Below are 17,691 nucleotides of genomic sequence, written 5' to 3'. Positions count from 1 at the left end.
CCATTAAAGATGGGAGGCGGGTGTGGTGGGGGGGAATTAATTCAGTGACCTATATGTTCTACCCTCGTCCTTCTCAGTAATAAAGGTTGTATTGTGGTTCTTTATCTGCTGACTCTTTTGTCTTATTTATCCAGAACTTAGATGGATAAGAAGCACTATTTATTAGCTCTCTTCAAAGACAACAAAATTACCAACAAGGTCTCAACATTACTGAATACTCAGAGGCCAAGGCTGAAGATCAAAAAGAAGCCAGGCCAAATAACATCCTGAGACCGCCAGCAGGGCCACAAGACCACTAGGATGGCTGGACACTGAGGGTCTGAGAGCAGACAACCAAGTCTCTTCAAGTGCTCGGGGACGCCCAAGTCCTGGGAACAGAGAATCCCATGTGCCTCTGCATTGCTGGGTGTCTACAGTTCAGGGCCAAGCTGGCTTGAGGTCAGGAAAAACAGGGCAAGTCACAGCACTGTCAACCAATCAGTTACCTGCATCTCTTAAAATCACCACTAGGGGCTGTTTGGCCAGAGACAGAAATCACCTACTTCCACAGCAGCCTAGCCTAATACTGGCTCAGTGTTAGATTTTCCCATTCATGAGGCCAAAGGTTGCTCCCAGGAATTGAGATCCTTGAAGTCTTCATTCTAGAGTCCAAATTCTCCTCCAGGCTGCAATCCTACAAAATCTTGAATACAAAGACTTATCTTGCTCCCACTGGGTCAGCTCTTGGAGACTTCCAAGGACCTGATTGTTACCGGGGGGAAGAAATACTCAAACCCTGGGAGGTTCCTAGAGGTGTGCCTTTGGGTTAAGCCAGGCTGCATTCAGACTTTTGTAAAATGGATGATGATAATGATGCCAACTTATCTCAGGAGGCTGAGGTGAGGATTACATAAGACAATGCAGGCAGCCTGCTTGGCCTGGAACATAGTAAGCACTCCACAAATAATAGATTTAATCACGAGTGAGCTTTCCAGAAGGCTCACACTCCTTGGAAAGATACTATACAAACCATGACTGAAAACGTTAGGCAAAGAGAATGGGCAACAAATAGCAAGGCCAAGCTACAGACGAGTTACAAACTTCATTCCATGGACTAGGGCTCTGCAGACACCGCAAGGAAGACGAAAGGCCGGAACATATATAAAAACAATCTCCATCGTGTTAGTAACCAAAAGAATACAAATTGAAACCAAAAAGAGATACCATTATGCAGTCCACCAGGTCGTTAAAAATTCTAAAGCTTAACTAGAGTATGTATACTAAGATTATGAAAAAAGAAAAGTATGTACATGGTGCTGGTGGAGCAGCTGGAGAACAACTCTTGCAGTAGCTGGTAAAGAAGAACAGGCACATAACTTGTAACCCAGCAATCCTACTCCTTGGGACATACCCCAGAGCAGACCAGCATTCCATCACTGGGAGCTTGCTGGAGATACTGAATCAGGAGCTCAGGGGATCGGGCCAGGAATCTGTTTAACAAGCTTTAGGTGGTTTTTATATAAGCTAAAATTTGGGAAATGCAGCCCTAGAATATCCCTGGCACTTATGACCAGGTGGCATGTACAGGAATGTCTGCAGCAGCAAAATTCTGAAACCAGACACGCAGTCCATCAGCAATAAACTGAGTAAGTAAATTGTACCGTATTTATAGCATGCAGTGCTCTGGAGCAGTGAAAATGCATACATTATAGCTACACGACTCAGTTGAATGAATCTTACGGACATAATACTGAGAAGAAGGAATCACAAAAAATATATTATATATATATATATATACACACACATTTGTGTATATATACACACATCTACATACATACACACGTATACATGGTACATTTACACATATATGCATGATATATACACATTTATATAAACATCTCTATATATACATTTACACATATATAAAAGGAATATATACATAGATGATAAAACTATAAAGAAAATCAATGAATAATTATCACAAAAATGAAGATAACGGTTACGTCTGGGAGGAAGAAGGGAAATGGGAACAGTACTCTGGAGACTTTCAAGGCACTGGTAATATTCTATTTCTCAAGATGTCTGGTAGTTGTATGGACATATTTTGTAAACTTTAATTACTGTTTAAACTGCATATATGCTTTATATACTCCTCTACATGTACCACATTTTACAATGGAAAAAGCTGTTTTAAAAAGTCTATCCTGCCTTTATTTTTTTACCTACATTCAAATAAATATCAAACCTAGGAACACAGGCTCCGACATCAGGCTGCTGGCATTTGAATCCTAGCTCCATCACTTAACAAAATAACTTTGGGCACCTCAGTTTAACCTATCTGTACTTTGGTGTCCTCATATGTAACTGAGTAAACTTTTTTTGCAAATTAAATGAGTTAATAAATGTAAAGTACTTTGAACAGTGCCTGCACATAGTAATTACTCAAAAATAATGCAATATTATTAAGATAGAATGAAACTAAGTTAAATGTAACATTTCTTGCATCTAATCATCAATAAATCATCAACATCTACAAGAACAATGAATCTACCTTCACTCTGTTTTTGCAGATTCTGTACTGGCATCAACCAGTATGGTAAGACTACCCTTAACCCTCTCCTCTCTGCTGGGTCCTCATGATCATGTTAAAAACATTCAGAGACTAAGTAACCTACTCTGGTTGCAGGCTAGTCTCAAAACAACACACACACACACACACACACACACACACACACACACACACACGCATGCTTGTGTCCATAAAAGAACATTAAAGAATTAAATCACAGAAGCAAAGAGACAGACCTACGAAGACACCAGAATAGCTCCTGTTTGATTACCTGTAATTCCCAAATCAAATTGCTGACAGAATGACACTCCATATATATTCATCCCTTTCCCTAATTGTATCAGCCTAGACAACATCTGTTAGAATTAAAGGAGGAATGTTAAAATATGCGCCCTTCAATTGTGGCTTCCGCATGCCATCTAAGGGGCACTGGCAGCATTCCATGCAGAAGGACAAGTTATCCCCCTGGAACACTGAACACAGAACAGAGCTTCGAACGTACCAAGTACTCAAACTTATTCAAACAATTAAATTACCCCTTGATTATGTTCGTGTAAAACGAGGGTAATGATTATACCCCCAAATCTTCAGTTAAAGATCTTACATCTTGTTTACCATATGAAAGCACTTTTCTAAATGATGTATATACATTAACCCACCTACTCTTCCTAACAACCTTATGACAGATACTACTTATTACTCCCATTTTACAAACAGACATCCTGCGTGATAGAAATGCCACACATGCTGTCCAAGTTCACACAACAGCCAAGTGTCAAAACCAGGGCCCCAAACAGGTCGTCCTGCTCCAGAGCCAACATTCTTAACCATTGTGCACACTGCCTCACTAGGCAATCAGCACAACTGGAGAGAGAAAAAAGGACGTCCAGAAGCCTATGGCAATCTGTACTTAATAGAGGGAGCATTTGTTTAGAAAAACCAGAAGTTTTCTTTGACAAATGACAGCTACCCACATGTTAAGACCTCCTATTTCGGGGCTTCCCCGGTGGCGCAGTGGTTGACAGTCGGCGCCTGCCGATTTAGGGGATACGGATTCGTGCCCCGGTCCGGGAAGATCCCACATGCCGCGGAGCGGCTGGGCCTGTGAGCCATGGCCGCTGAGCCTGCGCGTCCAGAGCCTGTGCTCCGCAACGGGAGAGGCCACAACAGTGAGAGGCCCGCGTACCGCAAAAAAAAAAAAAAAAAAGACCTCCTATTTCATGCCAGATACAAAAGTAAATTTCAGATAAGCAAAATATCTCAATGTGGAAATATAAAGAGGTAATCCATTTGATACAGCATGATGTTTGAGAAGACTGTGTTTGGAGGTGAACAGTCTAAATTTATATCTTGGCATACCCACCAAGGTAGTATTCCAGAAACACACCATATGTATATATATTTAATTATATATAATTTTATTCCAATATATACAACTTATATATAATATATAATACATATTACATGTTATGTATATTATTATATATTATTTATTTTAATTATGAAGAACCAAGACTTCAGAAAATAAGATATCAGAGTCTTGACGATTCTTAACAAATCCATTACATACACAAACACTAGAAAAAGTAACCTCACTGTTTTCCAAAATGCTTTTATTCTAGGCCATAAAATGTTATAAGCTATCTACACATAATCCGTTGTTATCTACATTCAAATATACCACTATCCCCCTTTTAAACAAAGCTCCATTGAGACAGCCTCAAATAAAGGGAAAGACCATAAACCAAATCATGGATTTAATTCAGCTTCATTTACAAGGCACTTAGCTATAAATCAGATGGTAAATTAAATCAATGGTTATGCGATTCTCCCCAAATGTTCTTAGCTATCTGTCAAACAAAAAAGACAGAACTGTAAATAAAATTTAATGCTGAAAACACAAACACTGTATGTAAACAATTGCTTCTATGGTAGAAAACTATGTGTAAGGGCGGAACACAAGTGAAATACCAACTAGATATCAATAAGCTAAAGCCACATAAGAGTACAATCTTTCTAAATATTGTGAAGTCCACTCATGTGCAAACATAAATGAATTAGAGCTGCCTTGAAAAAAAACAGACCCTTGGTGGCCCATTCCCTCTGGATATGGATTCCTTAGTCCTTATCCTTATGCATGGAATCCTCCACCTAGATTCTAGCTCTACTCAACATGTATTATAAATGGAGAGAAAAGGCCCTCCGAAAGAAAGCTTGGGACAAGCATGGCGCTCTGCCATCCTTCATGGCAACCTCTCAGATATTTAAAAAAGCTACACAAACACAAAAGAGGATCAACTATACCCAAAGATGCACTGACCAGCCTGAAAACTAGCAGTCTGTGGTATTGTAACCCCCAACTTAACCTTTTTTAAATTAAAAACAAATCTTGATACTATGTATAAAACATAATTGATGAGAACATACTGTATAGCACAGGGAACTCTACTTAATGCACTGTGGTGACCTAGATGGGAAAGAAATCCAAAAAGGGGATAAATATATATGTATGGCTGATTCATTTTGCTGTACAGTAGAAACTAACACAACATTGCAAAGCAACTATACTCCAATAAAAATTAATTAAAAACAAATCTGGGTAGGGCCTCATTGAGAAGTGGGTCACTAGGAAGCTCAGGAAGGTATTAAGAAGCATCACTGAAAAGATTACTCTTAACACCCAAACCTTCTGCTTTAAGACTTCACGTCAAAAAGATGTTTAGTGCTTTGTCTCCATCCTCCTTCTGATATTAGGGAAGGGCAAGAAAAGCTATACCTTACTAAATTCCAAATGTCTTTGGTTTTTGGTGAACAATATTGCCAATTTACCAGAACTAAAGAAGAAGAAATCTAGGTAGGAAAATCCACAAAAGGTGTTTCGTGGTTTGACACCATAAACACTGAAGTGACCTTTAGCTGCAATGAAACAGCCTGTTTTTATTTTTGTTTTTAACTCAGTCTTCACCTTCCTTAATCCCCCAGATCCTTCTATAGAGTCCATGAGCCTTTCCGAATTTTGTGACTATTAAAAAATATATAAGATACAAATATACAGATGATTCTACAAATTGAGTGAAAGATGCCAGCTACAAAACGGCGTACAGTGTATGACTTCGTCAAGTATGGGAATAAGCTAAACTGATATATGCTATTAGAAGTCAAGTAAATAGTAACCATTGAAGAGATGGCTCAAATTGGAGAGGGTACCCCTGGGATGCTGTGTCTTGACTGGGTGCTGATTAAATACTATGATCAATTAATGAACACTCAGCAGACTATCCACTTAGACGTGCACTGTCCCGTATACATTTGATACTTTCGTAAAGAGTGAGTGTGTGTGTATGTGTGTGAAATTTAAATTTTGAATTTCCTGAAATATAATATGAGAAGCAAGACATGAGAACCCAATCTTGGAGTTGCTCTTGTGGGGGTGTATACCAAAGGAGCTGTGAAAGACTAATATTTTGGTTGCACAGAACACACTTTTCTTTACTAACTGGACCAGAAAGCCATAAAGAACAAACTGCAGACTTTGAACTGTTGTGTTAACCAATTAAGACAACAAAAGAAAAAAAATTAAAGTAGTCACAGCCTCTGATTTATTAAAGATTTCTGTTAAGCATAGGGATTAAATCATAGCCTTTACCTTAATAAGTTTAATGTTTTTTAAGTGATTTATTTCAGAGTTCACTTAACAGCTCCCCAACCAACCAAGAGACATTTTGTTTGCTATTATAGTCAAGCCAAGTGTATCCACCCACCAACGATAGGTCAAGTTACAAACAAAATAGTTCTAGGCTTTCTGGGCAGCAAACAAATCAGCGTGTACTCAGTCATGCCACAAAACAGTCACACAAAAACCTGTTGTAGATGTGGATGTATATATTTTTAAAAGATGTCAACTGATTTCCTCTGTGGGAGAAGTAATTCAAATTATTCAAACACGGAAAATGTGCCATTAAACATTAAAATGTTTTAACACAATGATAGAATCTCTTGAATTTACTTTTACAGAAAAGAACACTGAAAAAACACAGTTTCAAAAAAAAAAAAAAAAAACCCAAAAAACAAAAACAACCATGCGTAGCCTGAGGCTTTCTTGGCTCTTAGAAAGTATTTTAAATTCCAGGATTCACACACAAAAAGATATTTTTTGAGTACTTACCAACACATTATTTGTTGATCAAGACAATGTGAAGAACATTATAAAACTGATTATGAATCATTTACCTAAGATTTTTTTTCTTCTTTCTCTAAGGGAACATATTAAAAAAAAAAAAAAAAAAAAAGAATGAAAATCTTAACCAAGCATTAAATTTTGGTTTCAGATGCCAAAATAAATCAAACTATTTAAGGCCAAAATTAAATAGAGAATGTAACTCAAAAGTTAACTACTTTACAAAAACCTTATAAACTCATTAGTGAGGAATTGAAATTTCCCTCTAATTCGATATTCATTCCCTGAATATCATATTAAAAGGGTCCCAGCCTGGTGGAGGGAAAACACCTTGGGCTTTGCAGTCAGGCTTAACTCTGCTATAACCAGATATGGTTCTACTATGGATTCTCACAATAAATACTCAGACTGTCTGACTCCCTCTTTGATAGTCTCTAAAATGGAAATAAATCCACCTATATTACAAGGTTATAGAAATAATTAACTGAGGTAGCATGTTAATTTCCTTCCCTACAATTAAACATTTCATTTTTAAGGTTTAGTACTACCAGACATTGGTTTTAAAAAAAATATTTGAAGAGATGACAGCAAATATCTAAAGTTTCAAATAGTTTTATCTGGCGTGTGTGCTCTTCTGACTTATATGAATGACCTACTGATTATTACTAAAAATAAAATAAATTGTGAAATGTCTTAGAACTGCATATGGGAAAAAAAAAACACTGAAAGGGCATTCCTTAGAATCCTTACTGGAAGCAGTAATACGAAATTCGATACTTTTTTTTTTAATGTGTGAATTGTCATTTATATTTTAACCAATTTTATTGTGGTATAATTTACATACAATAAAATGCATCCATTTTAAGAGTATAGTTCAATGAGTTTCAAAAATTATACATTCACCTAACCACCACCGTCAAGTTCTAGAGCATTCCTGTCACCCACAAAATTCCCTCATGCCCCTTTGTAACCAATCTCTTGTCTCCATCCATATCCAGCCCCAGAAACCACTAAACTATTTCCCGTCCCTACAATTTAGATTTCCCTTTGCCAGAATTTTACAAATTTTAATATTTAATGCAACAGAAGAAAGCTGAATAAACTCAAAATTTATTATAATAATGAGGATAAAGAGAGTCATTTCACATTTCTAGTTCCAATAATTTCTGGAATAATAAAGATTCCAAATTATGATCCTTTAATTTTTTACTTATTTATTTTTTACTAATTCCTTAATCCACCAAAACACTAAATTATATACAGAATGGGGGTGGGGAAACTCCACATGAATGTTTTAAATTATGATGGTCAAGTACAATTTTTTAAAAAACACAAAAACAAACATTAAAACTAAGACCATAAAAATATAAAACTATATGGTCGTACATAAGTATGCTATGGTCAAGTTAATTTTTAAAATTAACATAAAAAACAATATTAAAATAACAGTATGTAGTAGTACAAAAGTACACTATTATTCCAGGATTTATTTATTTATTTTTAGTATAGGTAAGTAAGTATATTTTGCAAAAGAAAATCTAAGAACAGATCATGGATCAAATACTTCTCCAAGTTATTGGATTATGAATGCCATATTATGTTTATAATAACACCTCCTTTTAAATGACTCAAGCTGTTTTAAAAGCATTACACCACTAATTTTCCCAATGCTACTTGAGAAAGTTAAATATCTTACTTAATTGAGGCTGTAGACCAAAACATCCGATTCTAATACTAAACACTCTTCTGCATCTCAAGTTCTAGGTACTAGTAAGGTCCACTTTAGGCTACCTTTTCACTATCAGAACAGGTGAAAAATTAAATATTCAATCAGTCAAGAGAATGTAAGAAATATCTTAATGGTTTAACCAACTAGTATAATCTCTCGGGTACAGATAACTCAGCACAGTGTGGTCATTCCAGGATACAACATGCAAACTATCTATTACATAACTACCCATTAAATTTAGCCAATTTTCCTTGGACTTACTTATAAGCTCAGCCTGCTACGGGTTGTTCTCAACCCAACTTTAGGATGTTCTAGTGTTAGTGTATGTCATCTTCATCTTATTTCTACTCTCCTTGATTTTCTGTTTTTCAGTTATAGCTTCTCTCTGTGGTCTATGTCCAATTCCTCTTCATTCAGAGGCCTTGAAATCCCACTGATGATTTTGGCTGTCCTTCCCTGAAGCTTTTCTAGGTAGATACCTAGTGATTATGCTAAAACATTAGGTGGTTTAACAATAATTTTCTTGAACTGTAAGTGGAACTAAAATGTTTTGTTCCACACAGCAGGGGTTCTCAAATCTGACTGCACATTACTCCATAATTTATTAAATCAGTCCCTACCGGACTTTCAGAGACCATCTAATCTGATCTTTTGTAATTATAAACAATGCTTCAATGCAAATCCCTGTATGTGTAAATATATACATCATGCATACATCATGAATACAGACATATCTGTAAAAATGACTAGAGAAGAACTTGCTAGGTCAAGAGGCCATATTCTTTTTTAAAAAAGAACTATTATTTATTGTTAATTTACAATGTTGTGTTAGTTCAGGTATACAGCAAGGTGATTCAGTTAAACATACATACATATATATATATGTTTATAAGTTCTTCTTCAGATTCTTTTCCTTAATAGGTTATTACAAGCTACTGAATATAGTTCCCTGTGCTATATAGTAGGTCCTTGTTGTTTATCTATTTTATAAATAGTAGTGTGTATATGTTAATCCCAAACTCCTAATTTATCTCTCCCCCCTTTTGCCTTTGGTAACCATAAGTTTGTTTTCTATGTCTGTGAGTCTATTTCTGTTTTGCAAATAAGTTCATTTGCATTTTTTTAGGTTCCACATATACGTGATATCATATATATGTCTTTCTCTGTCTGACTTATTTCACTTCATATGATAATCTCTAGGTCCATCCAAAAGAGCTATATTCTTAATGCTGAATGATATGCTATCATATATGATAAACTATTGTCAATAGCCCTCAAAAATCATACTCTATCACTCTGAATACCTGAAAAATCTCTGCATTTCAGGTTAGTTATTAAAGTCATTCCAAAGTCTTTGAAAAGGAATCATTTTGGGATATTTTAAGCAGCCCCAAGAGTCACAGAACTAGAAAGTCCCTTAGAGATCAACTAATCCAACCAGGCCCGAGGTTTTATTATTGAGGAAAATGAGGTCAGCAGAGTTTAAGAACTAAACTACATCTGGACCAGATTAGAACCCCAGGCTTTCTGCCCTTGACACTAGCTCTTGACCTTGACACTATGTCAGGGCAGCTCACTTGCACAGAACAAAGTTATTATACTCTTTGTGCCCAAACCACCTTGGATGACACACACAAAGTTATCAATTAACTATCAATTGACAGTTCATGCCAAATTGTGGTAAATGTTGCAGGGAACGCATGTAGATAGCAGTCCTCAACATACGTACTGCGCATATATATGCAACCCAAGAGCCTGCCTTCTGTAAGTACAGTTGGAAGTTCAGACAAGAAAGTACACTGGGTCCTAAAGAGAGTAAGATGGAAAAACTGAGCAGTATTTACGCATAATCTAAAATAGAGCTTAAAAACTCGATTGTAACACAAATCATAATCTTTAAGTTCAAATTTTTCAAAAGGTCCCATTTAGATCCTGAATTCACCTTCTGCCTACTTTAAACTCATCACTTGGTATATGCAGAAGATGTAGCTCTTACTACAATATTTATCTGTATATACTTCCTCCCTGGCATGAATAGGTTTGCTTAATTTAAAACTTATCTACATTTAGTTAAATACACAAAGACTATCATCCGCTCAAATTAACTGGCATAATTTACTGAAAAATTCAAACAAAAATAAATTTGTAGAAGGAAAAAACAGAAATGTGAGGCGTAATGATTTGTTGGTACAAATTATGTTTCAGCTTAAAGTTCTTAACCCAACTTGAAAATAGATTCTAGAAGGTGTACTCATGGCAGATGTGAAATAATTACTCAAATAACAAAACCCAAATTCCAAATCTATCATATTTTTTAAATGGCTGATGAAATTCACCACAAGTCTGTGCAGTGCTTAAACTTGATTAATTTTTGTATTTGAGCCCAAAGAGCAAATTTGAATAATGTTAACTTGGGCAAAACCATAGAAAGTGCATACAAACACTACACTTCTTAAATAACAGCTGATTTCTTTTTTAAATCACTCTTCTAACTTGAGACTATCCCTTTGAAAACACGATGGGGATGAGGATTTTTTTGAAGGCGTTTTAAAGCAAGATTAACTGTTGCTTTAAGTCTTGACATTTCACAATTAATAACCCTAACGCTTAATGAGGCACAACAGATTTAAGAATTGAAAATTTTTAATGAGAACGGAAATTAAGGACAGTTTGGTGCAATACCCTGTCACCAAAATAATCTGTTCCAAGAAGAATTGAGTCTCTACATGTAAAAAATACAAACTATCTAAAAGAATTTCCCCTTAAAATCTCAGTTCAAACTTTTAGAAGAAGGTCAGGGTAGACTCTGATGAAGGTATGAAAGTCTACTTTGTAAGTAAATTTTGAACTTGCAATTAAAGCCTAAACAATTATATATAATTTTAATTTATGTATATGTATATATATATAATTTTAAAATATGCTTATAATATTTTAGGATACACAAATTATTTTTCAAATCACACCTAGAACACGTGCAATGCACCACCTGTTAGTAATGGCCACATGCCACAAGTTTAAAAAAGGGCAGAGACGCATAAGTGGAATAAACTGTGAACACCAACTATGTTAATTCTTACTTTCATAGGAACTTGTTACAAAGTTGCTGAAAATCAAATAAACATGGTGAATACATATATGGTCTATACTTAAAATGATTATTGTATCCTAGATTTTCCACATTCTAAAACAAAGCTTTTTTTTACATTTCACGTGTTGAACATTAATGCCTTGAAAGTCTATACTTAATAGGTGAAAATCACGTATGGTTTGTGCATCTTTTTTCATACATCCTCATCCAGGGTTGAAAGCAGAACCAAGGCAATAAGACTAAGAATCTAGAATATCTGTGAACCTTAAGGAGGTGTCCTTGATGCTTCATAACCCATACAAACATATTTAAATTAGAACAATGCAGCTATGCAATTAAAATGTGAACTAGAAAAACAAAGCAGGCTTCTAATCTATTCATTACTGGATGGGTAGTAAAAGTAAAATTGGTTTTTATTCCTGATGATAAATCTATTTAAGGATTTGAAAGTCACTTGTATAATTTAAAAGGAAAGCTTGTCATAACTTTGTGATATCCCTTGATCAGTGAAGTTTAATGCTCAAATTCTGCTTTTTTTAAAAATAGGACGATGCTAATGCCTCAAGCTAAAATGAGGAAGAATAGAGAAAATCTTAAACCTGAATATCAGAATATGCAAAATTGACTAGAATTATGTAAATCTAGGTAACAGAATAACTCAACTAGTAAAGATTCTCTCAAAGTGAAAAAAAAGAAGTGTTCCAAGTAAAAGAACACTTCAGTTAATTAAAGGCATAAAGTCCTTTTGAATATTCAATTATTCTTCTTTAACTGGTCTGAAAAAATAAGGCGGCTCCGTATCTACACTAATAACCTACTCATTCTCTTTTCTAAAACTCGTAACTCCTTAGTCTGGCCTGAAAACAAATGAACAAACAAACAAAAACCTAGACTTTTAATAGCAGATGACTGCAGAGAGGCCATTTTCACCTTGCAGAGAGATCTGTGTTATTCTGGTGTGTAAAGCAGACCATTAGCACAAAGTCATTTCCAATCTGTGTGTACAATCCACAAGGTGCACTTAACCCTAAAACTCATGTTGCATAAACTGCTCTGCTTCCACTTCTAATGACCTTGCAAACCACTCAATGTTATTGCTTGACTCGAACCCGTGAATAACCCAAACTTGATGACAAAGTTTTAATCTCCCCTTTCCTCGAGGTTTATAAAAGTCAACATGACATGGGCTTGGAAGAAACTGAGAAAGAACATACAATGGAAAAGGGAAGGGCGTGATTTGACGTTTATAAATGATATATTTTAAAAATGCTTAAGGAAATAAAAGAAAATGACCTACAAGATCCACACCTGGTTTCAAGGCAGATGACTCAAAGAGGAAATGAGATTGCTCCAGTGGTACACCCTTTAGTCCCATGTTATTAGCGACCAACAAACGTCTCCTCCTGTCCTAACTTCACTGCACAGTATTCAATTAAAACTTACTTTCAGATCAAAAAGTTGGTGAGCATACCATCCACTGCTGGACTCACACTCTTAGGACTTATTATAAGTTGCCTGTAAATAAGTCAGACCATGCCATGATATCCAAAACATAATGTTTTTTAAAGTGAGATTTGTTTAATCTATGACATATTTGTTTTTTTAAAAAAATCTGATGTCCACAGGGTTAAGTTTATCTTGCTTTCCCCTTAACTTCAAACACTTGAAGTAGCACTTTTCTCATTCTTCCCCATTCAGCCTAACCTCTTCAATAAACCCCATTTTAAAAGAAGAAACAATAAATGAAGTGACAGGAGGTGAAATAATGAGTGTGCGCTCCAAGAATAAAGGGCGGTTTTATAACAGGAGGTACTTTTGTTAGCAAGTGACTGGCAGGTCTCCTCCCCCAAGTTAGGAGAAATTCCATCCACTCCCCAAAAGTGCAGAGGCCAAAATGTCTAACAGTTTTGAAACCCCCGAGTCAGGAGAGAGAATGAGGACGGGGGAGGGGGAGCGGACTGGCGAATGGGGGAAGGGGAAAGAAAAAGACCAGCTGGAGATGATAAGAACAAAAGGAGAAACCCAAGAAAGGAGAAAGGAACGGCGGGACCCGGGCGGCCCGGGAGCCAGTGGGAGGGAGAAAGCCGGAAAGTAGGAGAACTGGACCCGGGGGAGGAGAGCGCGGAGCCGGCGCACCATGGACAGGGCTCGGCGCAGCCGCGGCCCACACCCCTCTAGGGGGTGGCGGGAGGGAGTGTGAGAGACCGCGGGCGCCAGCCCGATCCAGCCCCCGGCGCCCGCGGCCGGAGCGCGCCAGGCCCTGACTCACGCAGACCACAGAGGGACGATCCGCACCATCTGTCCCTGCCCCGGTCGCCCCGGTCGCAGCGGCACTTCCGAGCCGCGCCCGCACTTTCTGGAGCGGCCACCGGCCGGCCACTCCTAGCCGTCGGCGGTGCGCTGGGGGCCCTTCAGGCGATTCCCCTGAAGATCCTGCCCTAAAGTGAAGGCGGACACGCCCCTCTCCCGCAGCTGCTTGGGGACCCCGCCGCCCGCGGGGGCAGACTCACGACCCCCGCCCGGACCCCGCCCAGCGCGGGTGTCGCAGCCGCGGCGCGTGGCGTCGCTTCACAAGACCCGACTGGACAGCCGGGAGGGGCCTCGGTACATCCTCCGGGCGGACGCCGCGGGAAAGTTAGGCGCTCGGCCGGACTGGGGATCCGCGGCGCGGAGTGGGGAGGGAGGCTGCGACCAGCCTGGAGCAGGTGCTTCCTGCCGCGGAGGAGCCTCCCGGTACCGACTGCAGGGAAAGGCTGTCTGGCGCTCTCCCGAAGGCGTGAAAAGTAAAGGCGCCCCCAGGACGCACGCAGGGCAGAGGCAGCCAGACAGGAGAAGAATAAAAGCCGAGTAACGGAACTTCTCCCCGCCCGGCGGGATAAGGGGCGTGCGGGCCAGAGGCTGGGTGCGGAGGCACCGACCCGCGTAGACTCTTCGGGGCTAGGGGGTGAGGTTTTCTTTTCAGGTAGGACCGACTCCAAAAAAAAATTGTGAGGGCAGGAAAACAAAAATAAGAAGCAACTCTAAGCTGCGATAAAGACAATAGGACGGAGGAGCCCTCGGGCACCGGGAGGCGCGCGGGTGCCAGGGTGAGGTGGGGTGGAAAGCAAGTCCCGTAACTAAGATACCAGAGTGAGAATTCCTACTGCAAACTCGCGACCCATCCCTGCAGAAATAAACAAACAAAAAATGGAGCAAAGTTCAATGCTAAGGGCGAGAAGCGCAGAAAACTGCAAAACCGGAGTGCTATCCTACCTCACCTTTCTACTGCCTAGGGACACCCCCCGCCCCGCGAGCTCGCCTGACCCCGCAGGAGCAGAGGGGGCCCGCGATTGGCCCCTTCGGGACCCGCCAAGAGAGGCGCGGGAGACCGGCTGGCTCCGGCAGCCCTGCCCTTGCGCCCTGCCCAAGCCTAGTGTCTGCGCAGCTCCCGCCCGCTTGGTGCGGCAACTCCCTTCCCGGGTGCGCAGCCGGGCCCCGCAGCGGCGCGGGGAACAAAGGGACCCGGCGCCGCCCGCCCCACCCCGCCCGCGGCCCGGCCCGCGGGAACCGCCGCGTACCTGAAGCAGGGCCGCCAGCAGCGGCAGCAGGGTCCGCGGCGCTCCCACTATCCGGCACATGGAGGCGGAGAGGGGCCGAGCGAGGAGCCGGAGGCGGCGGCGGCGGCAGCAGCGGCGGCAGCACCAACAGCGGCGCGGAGAGACGGCTCCAGGCAGTTTCCACCCCCTTCCCTTCCCCTCCCCACCCCACCCCCTTCGCCGCGGCTCCCCGCTCCCCGCCAATGGAGAGAGAGCTGATGACAAATAGCGGGCCGCGGAGTCCGCGGGACTCGCAACGCGAGTAATAAAACAGACCGGGAGATCAAGGAGCTGGGGAGGGGGCGGGGGAGAAGGCGGGCGTGCGCGTGAGGGTGTCAGTGTGAGTGAGTGTGTGTGTGTGTGTGTGTGTGTGTGTGTCCGCGGTGGCAGCGCCGGCTGCTCTGCCCAAAGCGCAGCGGAAGCCAGGAGGGATGCAGGCGGCGGGGACCTTGGCCGGTGGAGGATGCGGAGGTGGAAGAAGAGCGGCTGGCACTCCCCAGGAGCTCCGCAACGCGAGGTTTCGGTCTCGGGGTTTTGCTTCCTCCGGGTCCCCTCTCCAGGGCCGCTCGGCACGACGAAGACGGCGGCGAGAGCGCCGCGGGGAGGGCGCTTCGGGCCGTGAGCGCTGCGCCCACAAAGGGCAGCTGTCCCGCCGCCCCCGCTGCGTGTGCGCTGAGGACCCCTTCTGGGCTCCCCTTTCCGGTCCCTGGGAGAGTTGGAGACTGTTCTCTGGCCTCGACCCGCGGGGGTGAGGCCAGGGTCCGGCGCGGCTGCTCCCGCCGCGGCTTCCGTCCCGCGTAGCTGCCGCCGCGGCTGCCCCTGCTGGTTCCCGCCCGCCGGGAACCCGCCCGCCGGTTCTCGCCCCGCGCCGCTCACTCGCGCGCGCCGCCCCAACCCCCTCCGCCGCCGCCGCCGCCTGCGCGCCCCGCTCGTCCTCCGCGAGCTCGACCAGGGCGAGCTGCCACCGCCGCTCTCCCCGCGCTCGCCCGCCCCGCGAGCTGCCTGGCTGCGCAGCCCGCTCCCCGCTCGGATCTCCTCGCGCCGCCGCCGCCCTCGCCCCCGCCTCCCTCCTCCGCCGAGCTTCCCCGCCCGCGTCGTGGCCAATCGGAGGCCACCAAGCTGCAGCGGTAGCCGGCCGGATCCGCGGCAGCCGCCCGCCCCCGCCCAGCCGAAGCGCCCCATTTTTGCTGCAACCAGCGGGGGGTCGCCGGAGGGAGGCCTGGGGTGCGCAGAGCACCGCCCCGGCAGGTGGAGGGGCTGCGGGAAAGAAAAGAACTTGCGCAGGAACTTGATTGGTGGCAGGTTCATTTGTGGACCGCGAAAGGGAATCAGAGATTAGGCTTTGGAGAGGGAATGCGTTCTCCGTCGCCTCACTCACGCTTCTCTTTCTGTTCTGGCTGTTTTTCTGGGCAGGGGCCGACACAGCAAACTGGCGACGCAGGCAAAGCCCATCCTGGCCATTGTTGTCTGCGGCGCTCGCCGCGAGCCACCTGCGGGCCTGGATGGGGGAGGCCCCGTGGCTTCTCTCGGGCGCACGCACCTCTCCCTCCTTTGCGGATGTGCTGGAACAGTCCAAGTTTGTGTGTGCTTGTTTTGTTGTTTTTCCCTCTGGGGGGTTGAGAGTGCGTGTTATTTTATTTGAAATCTCATGTTGTCTGTTTCTACTCGTTAGTGATACTGTTCACAATTTTTAGCAAACGGTCTAAGGGACTTTGACTCCCTCCGTACACCCCCCCCATAACAACAAAAGAAAGTAAAGAAAGAAAGAGAAAAGGGAAAACGACCTAAAACCAGAACTTGCCGTGAAAATAGGATTATCTGAGACATGAATGACTGATTCAGAGTTCGCACCAAGTAAAGGATATTTGCTTCCTCCTTTTAAGGCATGAACTTGGAGTGGTTCACAAAAAGTGAGAGACTTTACAGGTTTGGGTCACAAGCATTTGTGGAATGGAGAGAAGGGTGAGGAGCAATTGATTTTGGCGAGGTATTAAGTTTCTGTCAGAACTTTTTTTTTTTTTTAAGGTTTTTCAGGTAAATAAAAATATGATTTTTTTCTAAGCGTTTCAACACTTCGGAGGTCATCGAACTTCGTTGCGGTTAATGTACATTACTCTTCTGCTTTGGGTAACTGAAGTATTAAGATTATTTGAATTTGAGTTTCAGGATACTGATCATTTAAGAACTTGATAATGAATCTCTAAAAATCAAGTACTAATTTCTTTGACGTAAGTGATGTAGCTTTTAATAATATACTGTCGCTGGCTAGGCTTTTCAAAATTCAATATTCATAGGGAAGTTTATGCAATTTTAATTAAAACATAATATTGTAGGCCTTTTTGAAATGAAATTCAAAAACTTTTTCTGGATTTTCTTTTCAAAAGAATAAGGAAGGTCATGTTAATTAAATTTAAAGACAAAAGGCCCCACTTGTTCTTTCTCTTCCTTCTTTGCTAGATATTATTGTCATACTATGGCTGATTGGCCTAAAATTACTCCTCGCAATAGGGTATTTATAAATTCCACTTTGAAGGAGTCATGCATAATAAAATAAAATAATAGTAAAACACT

General features: G+C 41.7%; 1 protein-coding gene across 1 annotated transcript in view; it reads right to left on the bottom strand.

Moving 5' to 3' along the window:
- CDH2 (cadherin 2) overlaps positions 1-15,571 on the bottom strand; it is a 213,475-nt gene extending 197,904 nt beyond the window's left edge. Inside the window, exon 1 of the mRNA XM_065890425.1 lies at positions 15,103-15,571. Coding sequence (XP_065746497.1) covers positions 15,103-15,162 — 60 coding nt within the window. The 5' untranslated portion in view covers positions 15,163-15,571. The remainder of the gene's footprint in view (positions 1-15,102) is intronic.
- Between the last annotated feature and the right edge of the window lie 2,120 nt (positions 15,572-17,691).

The sequence above is a fragment of the Phocoena phocoena genome, chromosome 13, assembly GCF_963924675.1.
Source record: "Phocoena phocoena chromosome 13, mPhoPho1.1, whole genome shotgun sequence".
Classification (NCBI taxonomy): domain Eukaryota; kingdom Metazoa; phylum Chordata; class Mammalia; order Artiodactyla; family Phocoenidae; genus Phocoena; species Phocoena phocoena.
Note: the sequence above shows the minus strand (reverse complement) of the source record. Positions and strands in the feature narration are given on the sequence as shown.